Source organism: Monodon monoceros, unplaced genomic scaffold (assembly GCF_005190385.1).
Source record: "Monodon monoceros isolate NGI ecotype Baffin Bay Population unplaced genomic scaffold, NGI_Narwhal_1 Super_Scaffold_3, whole genome shotgun sequence".
Lineage (NCBI taxonomy): Eukaryota > Metazoa > Chordata > Mammalia > Artiodactyla > Monodontidae > Monodon > Monodon monoceros.
Window position 1 is genome coordinate 25,161,819 of NW_021703780.1, and position 14,404 is coordinate 25,176,222.

Below are 14,404 nucleotides of genomic sequence, written 5' to 3' on the forward strand. Positions count from 1 at the left end.
ATGGAGCCCGCGAGCCACAACTACTGAGCCCGTGTGCCATAAATGCTGAAGCCCGCGCACCTAGAGCCTGTGCTCCACAGCAAGAGAAGCCACTGCAATCAGAAGCCCACGCACCACAATGAAGAGTATCCCTCACTCGCCGCAAATAGAGAAAGCCTGTGCATAGCAACAAAGACCCAAAAATAAATAATAAATTAATTTTTTAAAAAAGAATGTACTTGCGCATTCACACAGATGCTCCATGCACACACACATCCGTGAAGAAAGCATGTACTAAATGCTGATGGGCTGCATTGCACTTAATTGCGAAGTTCCATATTTTAAAATTCTTTGAGAATTTAAAAACATTAGATGAGGGATAGTTAGGGAGTTTGGGATTGACATCTACACACTGCTATATTTAAAATGGATAACCAACAAGAACCTACTGTATAGCTCAGGGAACTCTGCTCAATGTTATGTGGCAGCCTGGATGGGAGGGGAGTTTGGGGGAGAATGGATACATGTATATGTAGGGCTGAGTCGCTTTGCTGTGCACCTGAAACTATCACAACATTGTCAATCGGCTATACTCCAATATAAAATAAAAAGTTTTAAAAAGTAAATTAAAAAAACATTAGATTGATACATAATATGTCATTGGGATTTCTTAGAGAATTGATTTTGCCTAATTTTTTTCCAATATATTTTAAATAAATTAACTTGTTTGCTTATCTAGCTATTATCTGATTGATTGGTGGATTTTATATATTTTTTTACAAAGCCTTATATTCCACTGTCAGAAACAATTTAGTCCCTGGTACCAGTGATCCTTCTGCAAGGAGACTGAAGCACAGACCTTTCCAAATCAGAGCACGTGTTCTAGGACAGCATCTTTATGGAACAAAGCAAACCTCACTTTATGTCATAAGCGGGACATAAAGACTTTCCATAAACCAGAAAATATATATTCAATATCCCTTAGATGGACACAGGAAAATGAACTGTGTACCAGGTTACTAGACTGACTTTCATAGAAAGGAATATCCTTAGTCTTTCTCTTAAATTACCCAAGAATTCACATTACTAAAACCCAATTTCCATGGACAACACAGAATGGAGGCATGATGCCAAGACAATTGGAGACAAAGTTCTAGAATGTAGGCTGAGGATAAAAAAAATAAAGGCATGCAGTTACTGGTCTACTTAATTCCTTTTATTCTTACACACTTTAAACAATGGATTATGCCCTTTAATTTTTTGACTTCAAAGGCACATTTGAAAGGTGTTTAGACAGTGCCCGCAGGGCTTGAAATCATTAAACCTGAATTCAGAAGGCTCATCTGGGTGGAGCATTGATCACACCCATTCATCCCTAAAGCTGGAGTGAACACAGTGCCAAATCTCATGATTCAGAAGTCACACCAGGGCCTTTAACGTTTTAATACATTACGAATAACATCCGTTTTTGCTGAGCAATTAAAAATATTTTTTATGATGGGAAATTTCATACATTTACAAAAATAGAAAGAAGTGTATAAAAAGCCCTATGTACCCATCACCCAGCCACAGCAATTAGCAACAAAATGTCACTCATGTTGCATCTGTATTTCTACCCACTCTCCCTCACAGCTCGGTTAATTTGAAGTAAATCCCAGTATCATATTATTTCATCCATAAATACTTTGACATGAGTCTCTAAAAGATAAAGATCCTTTGGGGAAAACATTCTATAATATTATTATACTTAAAAAATTAACAGTAATTCCCTTATATAAATGTTCAGTCATGGTTCAAATACTCCCGATTGTAACACATTTAAAAAGAATAACTGCTATGTTAGAACGAGAAGGTAAAAAAGGTCTACACGTTGCATTCATTTGAAGAATGAATTCATTCTCTTAAATCTCTTTAACCTATAGGCTCCCCCTGCCTCTTTGATTTTCATGCAATTTACACATTTTCCTATAGAAATATAAAAGTAGAGAGTCATTGAAATGTATTAATCACTTGAGCTGGAGAACAGTGCTTCTAAACTTGAATGTACATACAAATTCCCAGGGGTCTTAAAATACAGATTCTGGGGGTAGTGCCTGAGTTGCTACAACCTCCCAGGTGATCTGTATGTTGCTGGTCTGGGGACCACACTATGAAGAGCAAGCCTGTTGAGTTCCACATTATAAGTATTGCTGATTTTGCAGATTACATTCCTGAGGTGCTTCTCTGTTTCCTGTGTTTCCTGTAAGTTGATATCTAGAGGTTTGAATGAATTCCAGGTCAATTATTTTGGCAAGAATTCTTCATAGGTACTGCTGCATGCTTTCTATTGCTTCACACCAGGAGGACCATCATGTCTGATTGTCCCGCATTTAGTGATGTTAAATATTTAGGGCAGTCAACCCCGATGTTTCCACTACAGAGATCCCTATTCGTAGTTTTAGCAGCTATGGACATCATCATCATCCTGATGAATGGTTCTCAACACTGGTTACACAGCAGAAGCAAGAGTCCTCTTTGAGATCAATTATATCAGAATCTCTGGGGTGAGGCCCAGGCAGAGAGAGAGAGAGAGAGAGAGAGAGAGTGTGCTTGAACACTCGTGTACCTGAATGTGCTTTAAACCCCTCACATGGTTCTAACAGGTATCATGTAGGGTTGAAAAACCACTGGCCATTTTTCATTCTGGTTTCCAAATGGTGATATTCTCAATCGATCCTTTTTTCTTCATTTATTTTGCTGAGCTCTTAATGTGTGGAAGCGCTGGCTTAGAAAATGAGCCAGGTAACAGGCTACAAAATAAATCAGCTCCCATTCATACCATGAAGACACTCCTCGTCCTCCCAAAGCCACCCCTTACCCTCCCCACAGCCCTCCTTGCTTTCAGGGACCCCCCTCCCCAGGTACCTCAAGCTGTCCAGAGCCTATCACTCCACCAGGCCTCCCCCCATCATGCCCCATCAACCTCTCAAGGCTATCTTGGGGAGGTGGGGATGGGCTTCTAATTTCTATACTATTTTACCTTCTTCAAAATGAGCATGGGTTATGTTTCTAAAAAACATTTTCATTTTCAGAAGAAAAGGGAAATGTGAAAAGACCCACTTTTTCTAACTCTGCACTTTTGCTTTAAATCCCCATGAGTCATTGAAAATCCTCTTGATTGACGTCTTTGGGCTACAGATGCCAGCATTAAAATACACAGATGACTGTAATTTGGAAAGTGAAAAAGCTCAGCATCCCCTAATCTCACCCCAATTCACCAGTCAAGGCTTGTCCTGGAAGGAGGATGATCTGCAAGTAGATAAAAAGAGAAAAATCTGAAAACCTAAAATCTTGCCACCTGTCACAGGAGGAAAGCTGGTCAGAATCTTATTCTTCTATCTTCCTGGCTTCATCACTCTCATCCTTTTTCTCTATTTTAAAAATATATCAGTTATTTAGGGCTTCCCTGTTGGCGCAGTGGTTGAGAGTCCACCTGCCAATGCAGGGGACACGGGTTCGTGCCCCGGTCCGGGAAGATCCCACATGCCGTGGAGCGGCTGGGCCCGTGAGCCATGGCCGCTGAGCCTAAGCGTCTGGAGCCTGTGCTCTGCAGCGGGAGAGGCCGCGGCAGTGAGAGGCATGCGTACCGCAAAAAAAAAAAAAATAAATAATAATAATAATAATAATTGAACACTTACATGTTAAAGATGATTTGAGTATACAGAGAGGACACTAAAATGAGAGAAACAGGTTTAAAACAGAAGTTCTTTTATTTTTATACTGAATACATTCTGTTGGTACAGAGTGTGCTGAGGATGAAGTATTTTAAAGAAAGAAAAAACACTGGTAGCAATACAATTAAAACGGAAAAAAAATAATTTAAAATATAACACAAATGACAAATAGATACATTAGCATTCTGTGAAGCCCACTTAGGGCATTCCATCATCTGTAGGTTGTAGTTTAATTTAAGCTTATTTCAGACATGAGTATTTGGAACTGTCAAAAAAAAAAAACCCCAAACCAAAAAACAAAACCACATGACACAGCAAATCAAACAGTGTATCATGATTTATCAAATACCTTTAATGAAACCAGTACCTGACAATTAGAAAACAGTTAAACCATTTGTTTAAAAAAAAAAATCCCTCAAACCAGTGTCCATATTAGAGGTGACAGTGTTTCTTTTGCAGTTTCTACCATAAAATAAGACCACCACGGGGAACATTCCATACTGGAATTTAGCTTTTCAATACAAAGAGTAGGCTCTGCCCATTACAGCAGAATGACTCAAATTTAGTTTTCAGTTCCTGCGGATTCTCAGAGCAGCAGTAAGACAAGTCTCAGGATCATCATGAGGCTAGATTAAAACAAAAGATAGGCAAGGGGAGGATGACTCAGGAGGTGTGAGACGGAAGGGTTGTGTGTTCACCTAACCCATGTGGTACTAAACCCTGGCTCCCAGCGTTCTGCCCTGCTTCTACTCCCTGGGGCAGGGGTGATCTCACCATCCCTGGATCCCTGTACTTGAACTTCCAGATGTGACTGAATTAAAAATGTTCACTGAATGAAGGAGAAAAATCAGAACTCACTGTTCTGAAAATCTGGGATGAACCTTTGTGAGAGAAAGGTTTGGAAAGAAACACAAAACTTTCAAAAACTAGTAAAGGCAAGCAACTTGAAAAACTAATCAAGGGGTGATTTGGGGATGTCATAATTACAATCTCAGCTTCTTTCCACGTTTGGGGTCTTGTCTTCTTGACCTATAAACCCTACTTCTGACCCCTTCCACCACCAAGTATCATTATTAGAACAGGGCTATCATTAGAAAGCAGTCCTTTATAATCACACTTTCATTCCCAAATCATAAACATTATATCCAGCCACACTAGAAAATTCTATTGAAAAATAGAAAGGAGAAAATTACCCATTGCATTACCACCTAGAGATTACTAACAATTTGAAATATTACTTCCTATCTTGTTTTTATATACCCAGACTTTTAAAAAATTGAGATCACGCTATATTTGCTTGTTTATTCTGTTTTCATTTCCTATTATGTCAATATTTTCTAATGACACTAAACAGTTTTTGAAAACATGACATGTAATGCTTGCTCAATATTCCATTAAGTGGACAAAACACCTATTGAACCATTTCCTTACTGGTGAATTTTCAAGCTGTTTCTAATTTTTCAGTTCATCATGTTTTCCACTAGAAATAAACTTGCAATAAACATCAGTCTTTGTATACATCTCATTATTTCTTTGGAATAAATTCCAAAAAGTGAAAACGTACCTCAAAGAAAATGAACATGTCGATAGCTGTCAACATATAAAGGCAGCTTCCAAAGAATTTAAAATGTTAAGTATAAATTTTTACTTGGTAATGTGCTTAATCTCATGGATAGAATTACTGAGATTAAGAGAAACTTGAAGCTCCCTATTTATCTTTTTAAAAAATATTAAGTTTTTTCCCTTAAAATTTCAAAGTAACTGCGACAGACTTTCACTTTGTCCAACTCTCTAAGAGAGATTATCAGATTTAAATGAATACCTTTACTGTCTCAGACAGGTAAATCCTGAGAAAAAATGAGGCTGAATTTAATTCTTTATTCTGAAAAAGGTAACTGTGTACATGTGATCAGATAGCACAGCAACGCTAAGTGTATTTGATAAAAATGTTCACTCGCACATAAATGTCAACGATTGAATGGATGATATTTTAAGGTTTTATAATCATGCTGATTGTAATACAAATTACTTTGACCTTTTAAGTTAAAACTGACTTTTGCCAAAAATTCAGCACTTCAAAATGACAGCAGAGGAAAGAATAGATCAAAATAAGTTTTTCTTACCTTAAACCTGCAACCAGCCCAGCTGGCATGATTTTCTTGGATCTCTTAAACCTCACCCCCATTATGGTGGCCAGGAAGAAAGCTGTAACTAAAAACCAAACCGGTGCGTGAACCAGCGTTTCAAACATGTTATCAGTGCTTGCTTGGGGAAAAAAATGGATTTCATTTCAGCTTTCTAATATAACAACTATTATGTATTGGTACTGAGTTGCTATTTTCTTGAAAAGATAAAGTGCTCTATTAAAACACTTTACAAAATAGCTTATCAAAATAGTTTCTGAGGAAACAAGCACGTTAAAATCCATTCCTGAAATATCTTCAAAAGAAAAAGTCTTTTTCTAACTTAATTTCTATTTAAAATAGAACACTCCTGGGAAGGTCAGGACTGTGTCTTATTCAAGTTTCCTTAGGAAAACTAGGCAGTATACCTGGACCCACAAGAGACAGCCAATAAATGTTTAGTTAGCTGAATGGAAGGAAAAGAATCCGTTTCTAAAGTAAATCTTTAAAGTAAGACCTGATTAATAAAATAATCCTAAGAAAAGGCTGACTGTTTTTATTTTATAGCATTCCATTTTGGAAATTTGATGCCTGAAGAGTACATAAAAACAGCCTAATAATATTAAATTCAGAAGCATTATACCAGCCTTTTAGAAGCTAAACCAGCATGATGAGAGAAGCAGTTTTATGGAAGAGATTAGGGCACTGATGTCACAATTTAAGAACTTTCAAGGAAAAATCACTTGCTGATATAAAAAACATGACTGACAATAAACATACATTAACTATTTAAGTGCATATGCATAAAAGCCCTATATATATACATACATATATATGTGTGTATATATATATATTTTTTGCTGATATATTTTTATCTTCTGACATAATGTCATTATTAAAAATATCCCTTGCTCCTATTTAAAATAAGGGGGAAAAAATCCCACTTAATCTCTTCCTCTCCCTCAAACAAACAACTGGTACAATTTGTCTTCCTTTGTATTTTCTTCCACACCCACCAGGGCACTTTGAATAATCATCAAGTTAAACAGAGACCATTTCCTTGGTGTAGTTTTCCAAACCTTCCCTGTATTTGTCTTTCAACCCAGACAGAAGAAAGCCAAGCATCCTGGGGCTTTAAACACACACAGGTTTTTTCCATTTTCCCTGTGGACATTCTCCTACTATAAGCCCAACAAGGGAAGAAGCTAAAAGAGTCAGCCTTGCTTTTCTAAATCTTAAGGCAAAGTGGGGGACCTAAAAGCTGTTTGTGAATTAAATAAAATAATGCAAGGCTGTCTCTTTTTAGATATTTTCACAGTAACACAAACTATGCTAATATGCATTTAGGAGCATTAGCAGAAAATCCAGACATAATTCCTTGCTTTTTCTAATTTTATTTTATTTTTCTAGTAACAAGTTTTATAGAAATATTCTTCTGAGTTGGAAGGCCTGGCAGCAACATCATTATTTTTGATCAGGTCTGTGTAGAAAGGAACAAGAGCAGTGTTCTGTCTCCGCACATGCATATGCCCACCTGCCATGTCACCAGTATCTTCTAGTACACCGAGGCTAGGTATCAAAAAATTATTCCCAAGCTTTGATTCTCCGTAACTGGGAAAAACACCTTACTCACACAGGGACAATTTTACGTCTCGCTTGTCATTGGAGACACGGTAAGCTCCACAGCCAGCCAAAAATCCAACAGAAAGACCAGCAATCAAAGACAGAACACCACCTGGTGAAAAAAAGTACGGGCTCAGAGAGAGAATCCCCAAATGAAAGGTATACCTTCATCACTCCACATGTGGAAAAATGCATTTCTTCTTGGGCACTGTAACTAGACAAAGCCAAGTTAGGTATCGGCTATCCATGGACAGTTTCTAAGACATGACTGTTTCATGCTGAACCCCAAATGCGAGGCAGAGGAACGCCAGGTACATAGCAATGGGAGGGGTAGGTATGGTGATAAAGCCTGCCTGTAGTATTGCTTCTGACAGTGACTGCATGGTCTTGGACAATTACCTGACTTGTTTACGCCCCTCTTTTATTCCCCCTGTTCTCCTTGCCTCCATTTTTTTACTGAGGTTGTGATGATAAAAATAAGATGAAATGATATTTTCAGCTCATGGAGGTAGAGAGGGGGGCCTATTCAAACCAAGCGATGGTTCTGTCCTGAATAATTAACAAACCTTCCAGCCTCAACACATCAGGACTCAGGGATGGACTGTGACCACAGAGTAACAGGAAGAACCTGGTCACTGATGCAGCCAGCCAGCCACCAATCCACCCCCTCCCCCACCCAGCACCGGCCCTGCTCAGCGCTGCCTGGGGCACTGTAATAGACACGAACACTGCAGGGTGCACGTGCACTGCAGGGTGCACGTGCCTGGACACACCAACACACACAGTCCCCACTTCTGGGCACTCAATCTATTTAGAATCTGATCGGATTGGAATCCCTAGGGTCAAGACATCTCTGGGGTTTTTTGTTTTTTGTATTTTTTTAGATTTAAATTTACTTTTTATTTTTATTTTTTTATTGAAGTATAGTTGATTTACAGGGTTGTGTTAGTTTCCGGTGTACAGCAAAGTGATTCAGTTGTAAGGTATCTGTTTTTTAAACAGCTACAGGAAAGTCAGATTGCAGCAGGGTTAAGAACCACCCTTAAATTCAGATCGCAGCACCTCCCACACCAAAACACACAACCCATCCAGAACAAGAAGCCACATGCACTAGGTTGTAGTCTAATTCTACAGGCAACAAGTGAAGGAAGATGCCTGATAACGGAAGTAATCCTCTCCTCCCACACCCTCCAGCAGCCCCAACACACGCACGCACACGCATGCGCACACACACACACACACACACACACACTTTGAAAAACCGCTAACGAAGGAAGTAACCCTGATAACCATATAGACCTGAAACTCAAGTCCCCCAAGGTCACCAATATAACACTCTTCGAAATATAACTTCATTTAATGAATTTCTTAAAAATATAAGAAGCAAATATGAGACACCATGACTGCAAACGCTTTTACCTTAAAAGAAAGCAAAATAGAAAACTTGATCTTTCATTTTTCTCCATGAAAATCCTTCAATTTATCAACTGGGTGTTTTTTTCCATCTTTGCACAGAGATGAAGAAACCACTTCAGATATGATATCTAAGTAATTTTCCTTTGCAACACACAGTATCAACATAATTCAGTTTTTTGACACTATGAGTATATAAACAAACCAAAAACCTCATTTGACAATGAGTGAGTAGCCCTGAAGAGGGTAAGTCAATTAATTATGCAATTGATATTAACAGGTAAAGGGAGACCCAGATGCCCAGGCTCTGGAATGACAGGCTCTGTCCACCCAGCCCCATGGAACCCCCATCCTTCCGAGAATCCCATCCACCACGTGATTCTTAGCTTCTCGTCCTATTTACAGACCCTCAGACAATCCTAGCACAACCACCAACCTCCCACCAGGTCGCTTATTAGTTTCTTGTCCTGCTTACAGACCCTCAGATGATCCTAGCACAATGACCAACCTCTCTTTGATGAAAAATCTGGTTTGGGCTCACCTCTCCGCTTATATCCCAAAATGCTTCCGAATGTCACCAGGGCTGCATAACCAAAACCAATCAGGTCCATTGGCAAGGTTCAAGTCTAAAGCAAGGTGGAAGAGACATATTTTACAAGATAAGACTCTGGGGGAGCAAATGTGTATAAAAATGATATGCATTCCACAGGTTACAGAAATGAATTTCTCTAACCTACTAAGAAAAGGGCAGCTAGATCTTCACTTCTCCCAGCACTCAGCTGCTGTCCCGCCACCCTCATCACTCTCAAGAACGCTCAGGGCGACACCTGAGGCTGATTCTACTTCCTTATCTTCAAGACTTGCTGTTCCCTCAGCTGTGTACTCCCTTCCACTTCCCCAGGAGGACTTCTGCTCTGGTTAGCCGGGTCTCGTCACAGGGCCGTGATGCTGCCATCTCCGCTTTGCACTCCCGTGCCTGGAATGTTCCCCTGCTCCCCCACCTCCATCCCCAGCCGTCCTCTACACCCCATCTCCCTCTGAACCTGCTCCCCTTGTCAGCCGCCCCACAAGCTCCTTAACCACTCCTACCTGCACCGTCCACCTGGTCTGCAGCATCTGCTCTTCTTCCTCTAAATTCCCTGATCTCAGCAACTCCACCTTATAATTCTTTCTTTCGTATTTGTACAGATATTTGTCCCCCCTCCTCCTTACATCGAAAAACAGGAAAGGGGTAATGTGGACGTTTGCTTGTTGACTGAAACAAAGATTTCCTTTCTGTTTTTTTTTTTTTTTTGGCTGAGCCATGTGGCACGCAAGACCTTAGTTCCCTGACCAGGGATCAAACCCATGCCCCCTGCACTGGAAGCGCTGATGGAGTCTAAACTACTGGACCGCCAGGGAGTCCCCAAAGATTCCCTTTCAACATGTGCTTTGCACTAGCTTGGTTATGAGACAGCTCTCCTGTGGTGGCAGAGATGCCCACGCTTGGTCCATGGTAAACCATTAAAGGGTACAATGCAGCCCTGGCACGAAGTTAACTGAGTGACCATGACATTCTGCAGGCATCACAGCAGCAGCTGAAACATCCAGGGGCTGGAAGTTCTAAGAAGCTCCACTGAAATCCTGCCTGGGATTCTCTAAGATGTAGGAGAAAGTGTGCTAGCTACAGGCTGGAGACATGGGTTCTGGTCACTAGCGGCTGCTGGGCCCTGGACCACCCCCCATCCCTAAGAACAACTCCCCCAAAGTGAGGGAAATAGACAAGATAAGCTCTAAGGTTCTTGCAGCTTTTTAAATTCTAAGATTCCTGGTGGTGATTGCACATCTTAAGTTTTTTACATCTCTATTTCCTCCCTGGAGAAAGTAGTTCTTTGTATCTACGAGGAATGGTATATGAGAATTCTTTGTATTTTCACAATTTTCTCACTGCTGCCATTCAGGTTAACCTGGTCTTTAATTCTCTGTAGCAACTGGTAACAAACTGACCCAGAAGAATGGAAAAGGGGTCTTGAGTTGATCTCAGAGAGTAAGCTAGCACTTAACTGTGAGGAAAGGTCTGGGGAGGGAGCCCAAGGCACAGGAGGAGGTGATGGCACTGAAAAGGAGGCAATGATGGAAAATCCTCAATGTCTGTGGGACAAAGAATTAAAACAGGATAGTTGTCGATGCCCAAGAAGTTGTCCAGTGGGATTGAACATATAGGAAGGAAGGACCTGTGTTCAAAAACCATTTGATGACTGAATGATGGATAAACAAATAATGAGGATGATGTTTCTGAGCAATCACCATGTGCCAGGCACCACTCTAAGGCCTTACATGTAACAACCCATTTAATTATCACCACAACCCTACGAGGTAAGTACTATCCCCATTATTATCCCCATTTCCCAGATGAGGTGACTGAAGCACAGAGAAGGCAAGCAGCAGCCCCGAGGTCACACAGCAGAACCAAGATTTCAGACTCAGAGAAGTCTCATTCCTAACCTGTAGTACCTCTGAAAACTGAGTTAGCTGCTGAAAGAATGAATGTGAAAGTGAGCCTGAGGTTCCTCAGAGTTTTGAATTCTGGATTAAGTAATTCTGCTTGGCCTCGGAGCTTAGCCCACGCTGCACCATCTTCCACCTGGTGACCTACCATCTTCAGCCCTATGAGAGCCTCACGTCCAGTCCTACTTCCTGTCTTTCTCAAAGAGCTCATCACATTCCACAATGCATGCTTGGACTTCAGTAGCATGTGATGTTAGGCAAGTTCCTTAATCTCTGTACCTCAGTTTCTCCATCTGTAAAATAGGGATAATAAAAATATCTACCACACAGAGCTGTTGTGGTGATGAAATGAGTTAATGCTATAAGGCACTCAGAACCGTGCCTGGCACACAATGAACACCCAACAAATACCAACTGCTCATATAATGATTCCTCTCTTTCACACTTATATACATTTTTAAGCTTGACATAAACAAGGGCAATACTATTTCAGCACAGCGAGAAATCAACTGAGGTAGGGTGGATTCATGATGCTGGCATTCATAGACTCAAACCATAACAGTACAACCTGCACTTATACCAAATTCCATCAACGACTTTTTCTTGGGCATCTTCTGTGTGCAGGCAGCAGGAAGGGATGGAAAGCCCCACTGATGGACACGGTCCTGCTATGCCAGGACTTCCAGTGCAGCACCATGGAGGCGGCAGCTGCGTGAGGGAGCCCTCAGGAGGAGAGGCACAGGCAGCGCAACCAGGAGCTGCACCTACTGAGGCTTGGAGCCTAAAGGAAAGTTCCTCCAGGAAGCAGGGACCCAGCTGAGGTCACGGGGAGGGCAGGAGTAAACCAAGGGAGGAGGGTGGCAAGGAAGCACATGTCCTAGGCAGAAGGGAGACATGTGCAAAGGCCTGGTGGCATGAGAAAGCATGGCATGGTTTCAAAATGGAGACAAGTGCAAGGGGTGTGAAAGTGGGGGTGGGGGCTGGTGAGCAAGGGCCAGATCACCCCTGGAAACCCTGTAAAGGGAGTCTGGTGAAGACAGGCTGGGAGGCAGTAAGCCAAGCAAGGGATGATGGTGGCCTGGCCTGGAGAAATGAGGGTGGAGCGAGCTGGACAGATGTGAGAGGTCAGGAGGTTGACTCAACAAGCCCAGGTGTGGGGAGGGAGCAGGGGGGATAAGCCTCTGGCTTGGACCACTAGGAAGAGGGGAGCCTTGATGCTGTTCCCTGAGACAGGGAACAATGGAACAGCAGCAGGTGTGTGGTGGGGTCAGGAGGGGGGTGCCCTGGAACGATGGAGCCCAACTTAAACATAATCAGTCTGAGATGCCCAACACACAGTCAGGAAGCACCCTTCCACAGAGATGTGAAGCTTATGAGAGAGATCACTCCTCATCAGGTAGTAATTGAGGGACCTAATTCTCTCCTTAAGTTAATCACCTGGGGTGGAAGGCTGGTTCTTCTCCCTCCTCCGAGTCCCCCAGTTCTTCCTCTGACCCTCTCTTGGGGCCCCATCCCTTCTACCTGGTGTAGACTTACTTCCCTTGAGCTTCTCTCTCCTCTGGGCCAGTCAAGCTCCTTGAGGACTAAGCTCAGGTTCAATTCATCTTGTCTTCCTCACAGCACCAAGCCCACTACCGAGCACTTAGGCAAGGTGCTTAGTAAATGCCTGCTGAGTGAATGAGTAAGTGAACCAAAGGAATAACTTCTGCCTTAAGACATTCCGTAACTGACCTACCCTCGGTATAGCTCTAGTGCCAGGAAAAAGCCCTTCATCGCCTTAGTGAACTGAGTGTTGTTCTAAGGAGGCAAAATAAATCTATTCTCAATCCTTGTAAGAAGTTTCGTGCTTACAGCGAAAATTCAAACAAAAGGCAATCAGCTCTGGTGCTCCTTTTCCGTGGCAGGACCATATGTCCTGCTCAGAATCACACAGGAAAGCCAGAGGCTGCGTTAACAAGGGCGGGATGGGCGTGGGTACGAAGCATCACGTGTTCCCATCGCAAACGCTATGCCCAGCCCTTGGAAAGGCCAGAAGGCATCTTGGGTGCAATGCAGCAAAATGATTTACTGCACAACGCACAAAACCAGATGAAGGGGCCCTGCCTTGCCCTTAGCCCTCCGAAATTTGGGGAAACCACTAAGAGATTTCCCGTAAGCTATTATATAAAAAGCATTTTCACATGCTGAGTATCAATAATTACCTACCTTTGAACTCCTTGAGGCTCGAAAGACACATTTTCGAGTGAAGTCTGGGTGGTGCTGGGAAGGTTTAAAACCCTGCCAAGCAATTCTAGATGGTCCAAGAGCCCCACCCTCTTCCCCATCTCTCCTTAGCTCTAGGAAGGTAGGAAGGAGAACAGGTGGGAGATTCAGGACCGCGGAAGGAAGAAACTCCGGCAATTCCCAGGAGGAGGAGAAAAGCCATTCCCCGGGAGAACAGACTCCACCCCCTGCAAAATCCTCCCAAGGTTCTCTGCGTCTTTAACTGCCTATTTCTGCACCGCTGCATGAAAATTACGGGCAGGAAAGTCTCGATTGCGAGATGTACAGCTCACCTGCAGCCCCGCGCTGTCTCCGCGGCTGAAAAGAGCAAAGTCGGGAGCTAGGTGGGGGAAAACTTCGTACCTGGAGAAGGGAAGCTGACCCCGCCGCCTGCGCCTTCTACTCTGCGCTTTACCTCCCAGTACTGGGTGGGGCCGCTGATTCCGGCAGGCACCGCCCCCGCCCCTCGCGCGCGCATGCGCGGCACTCCTTCCACCGCAGCTCAGTCCTGTCCCGCCTACGCCCGCCGGGCGCCGTGGAGGTTAGTTGGCTCTACCACCTATAACGCCTGTACTGTAGCATCCCAGGCGGCGGCCACACCTGGGCACTCGCTCCGGACCTGGCCACTCGCTTCGGCGACCCGGCTTTTGGTCCTGGCCCTGATCCCGGGACTCGGGTCTGGTGCCTCCTGTCGGACGGACCTGGAGTGACATGCATTCGCAAGGAGTGGGCCTGGGTGTACCAGGGATTCCAGATGGCGAAAGATTTTTAACCATTGAAGAAGTTCCTTCAATATTTAAGGGA

The 14,404-nt window shown here is 42.8% G+C and overlaps 1 protein-coding gene across 8 annotated transcripts; it reads right to left on the reverse strand.

Annotated features, from left to right (window-relative positions):
* Positions 1-3,742: 3,742 nt before the first annotated feature.
* TMEM14A (transmembrane protein 14A) lies at positions 3,743-14,015 on the reverse strand. 8 transcript variants are annotated; one of them, XM_029244247.1, is made up of 6 exons: positions 13,894-14,004; positions 13,544-13,615; positions 9,393-9,477; positions 7,449-7,550; positions 5,816-5,903; positions 3,743-4,318 (listed from the first exon to the last, which is right to left on the reverse strand). In XM_029244247.1, the coding sequence occupies exons 3-6, from the start codon at positions 9,460-9,462 to the stop codon at positions 4,279-4,281; spliced, it is 300 nt and encodes a 99-aa protein (XP_029100080.1). In that variant the 5' UTR covers positions 9,463-9,477; positions 13,544-13,615; positions 13,894-14,004; the 3' UTR covers positions 3,743-4,278. The 8 variants fall into 8 exon arrangements, with proteins under 8 accessions (XP_029100080.1, XP_029100075.1, XP_029100082.1 ...); XM_029244242.1 differs by lacking the exon at positions 13,544-13,615 and having other exon boundaries at positions 13,894-14,015; XM_029244249.1 differs by lacking the exon at positions 13,544-13,615 and having other exon boundaries at positions 13,964-14,009.
* Positions 14,016-14,404: the final 389 nt, after the last annotated feature.

Excerpts from the sequence above, each read along its gene's own strand:
- TMEM14A (XM_029244242.1), bottom strand. The coding sequence starts at position 9,462 with ATGGACCTGATTGGTTTTGGTTATGCAGCCCTGGTGACATTCGGAAGC. Across the intron at positions 5,904-7,448 it reads AGACGTAAAATTGTCCCTGT|TTACAGCTTTCTTCCTGGCC; the intron begins GTGAGTAAGGTG and ends TTTGGTTTTTAG. Across the intron at positions 4,319-5,815 it reads GGGCTGGTTGCAGGTTTAAG|CCTCATGATGATCCTGAGAC; the intron begins GTAAGAAAAACT and ends GTTTTAATCTAG.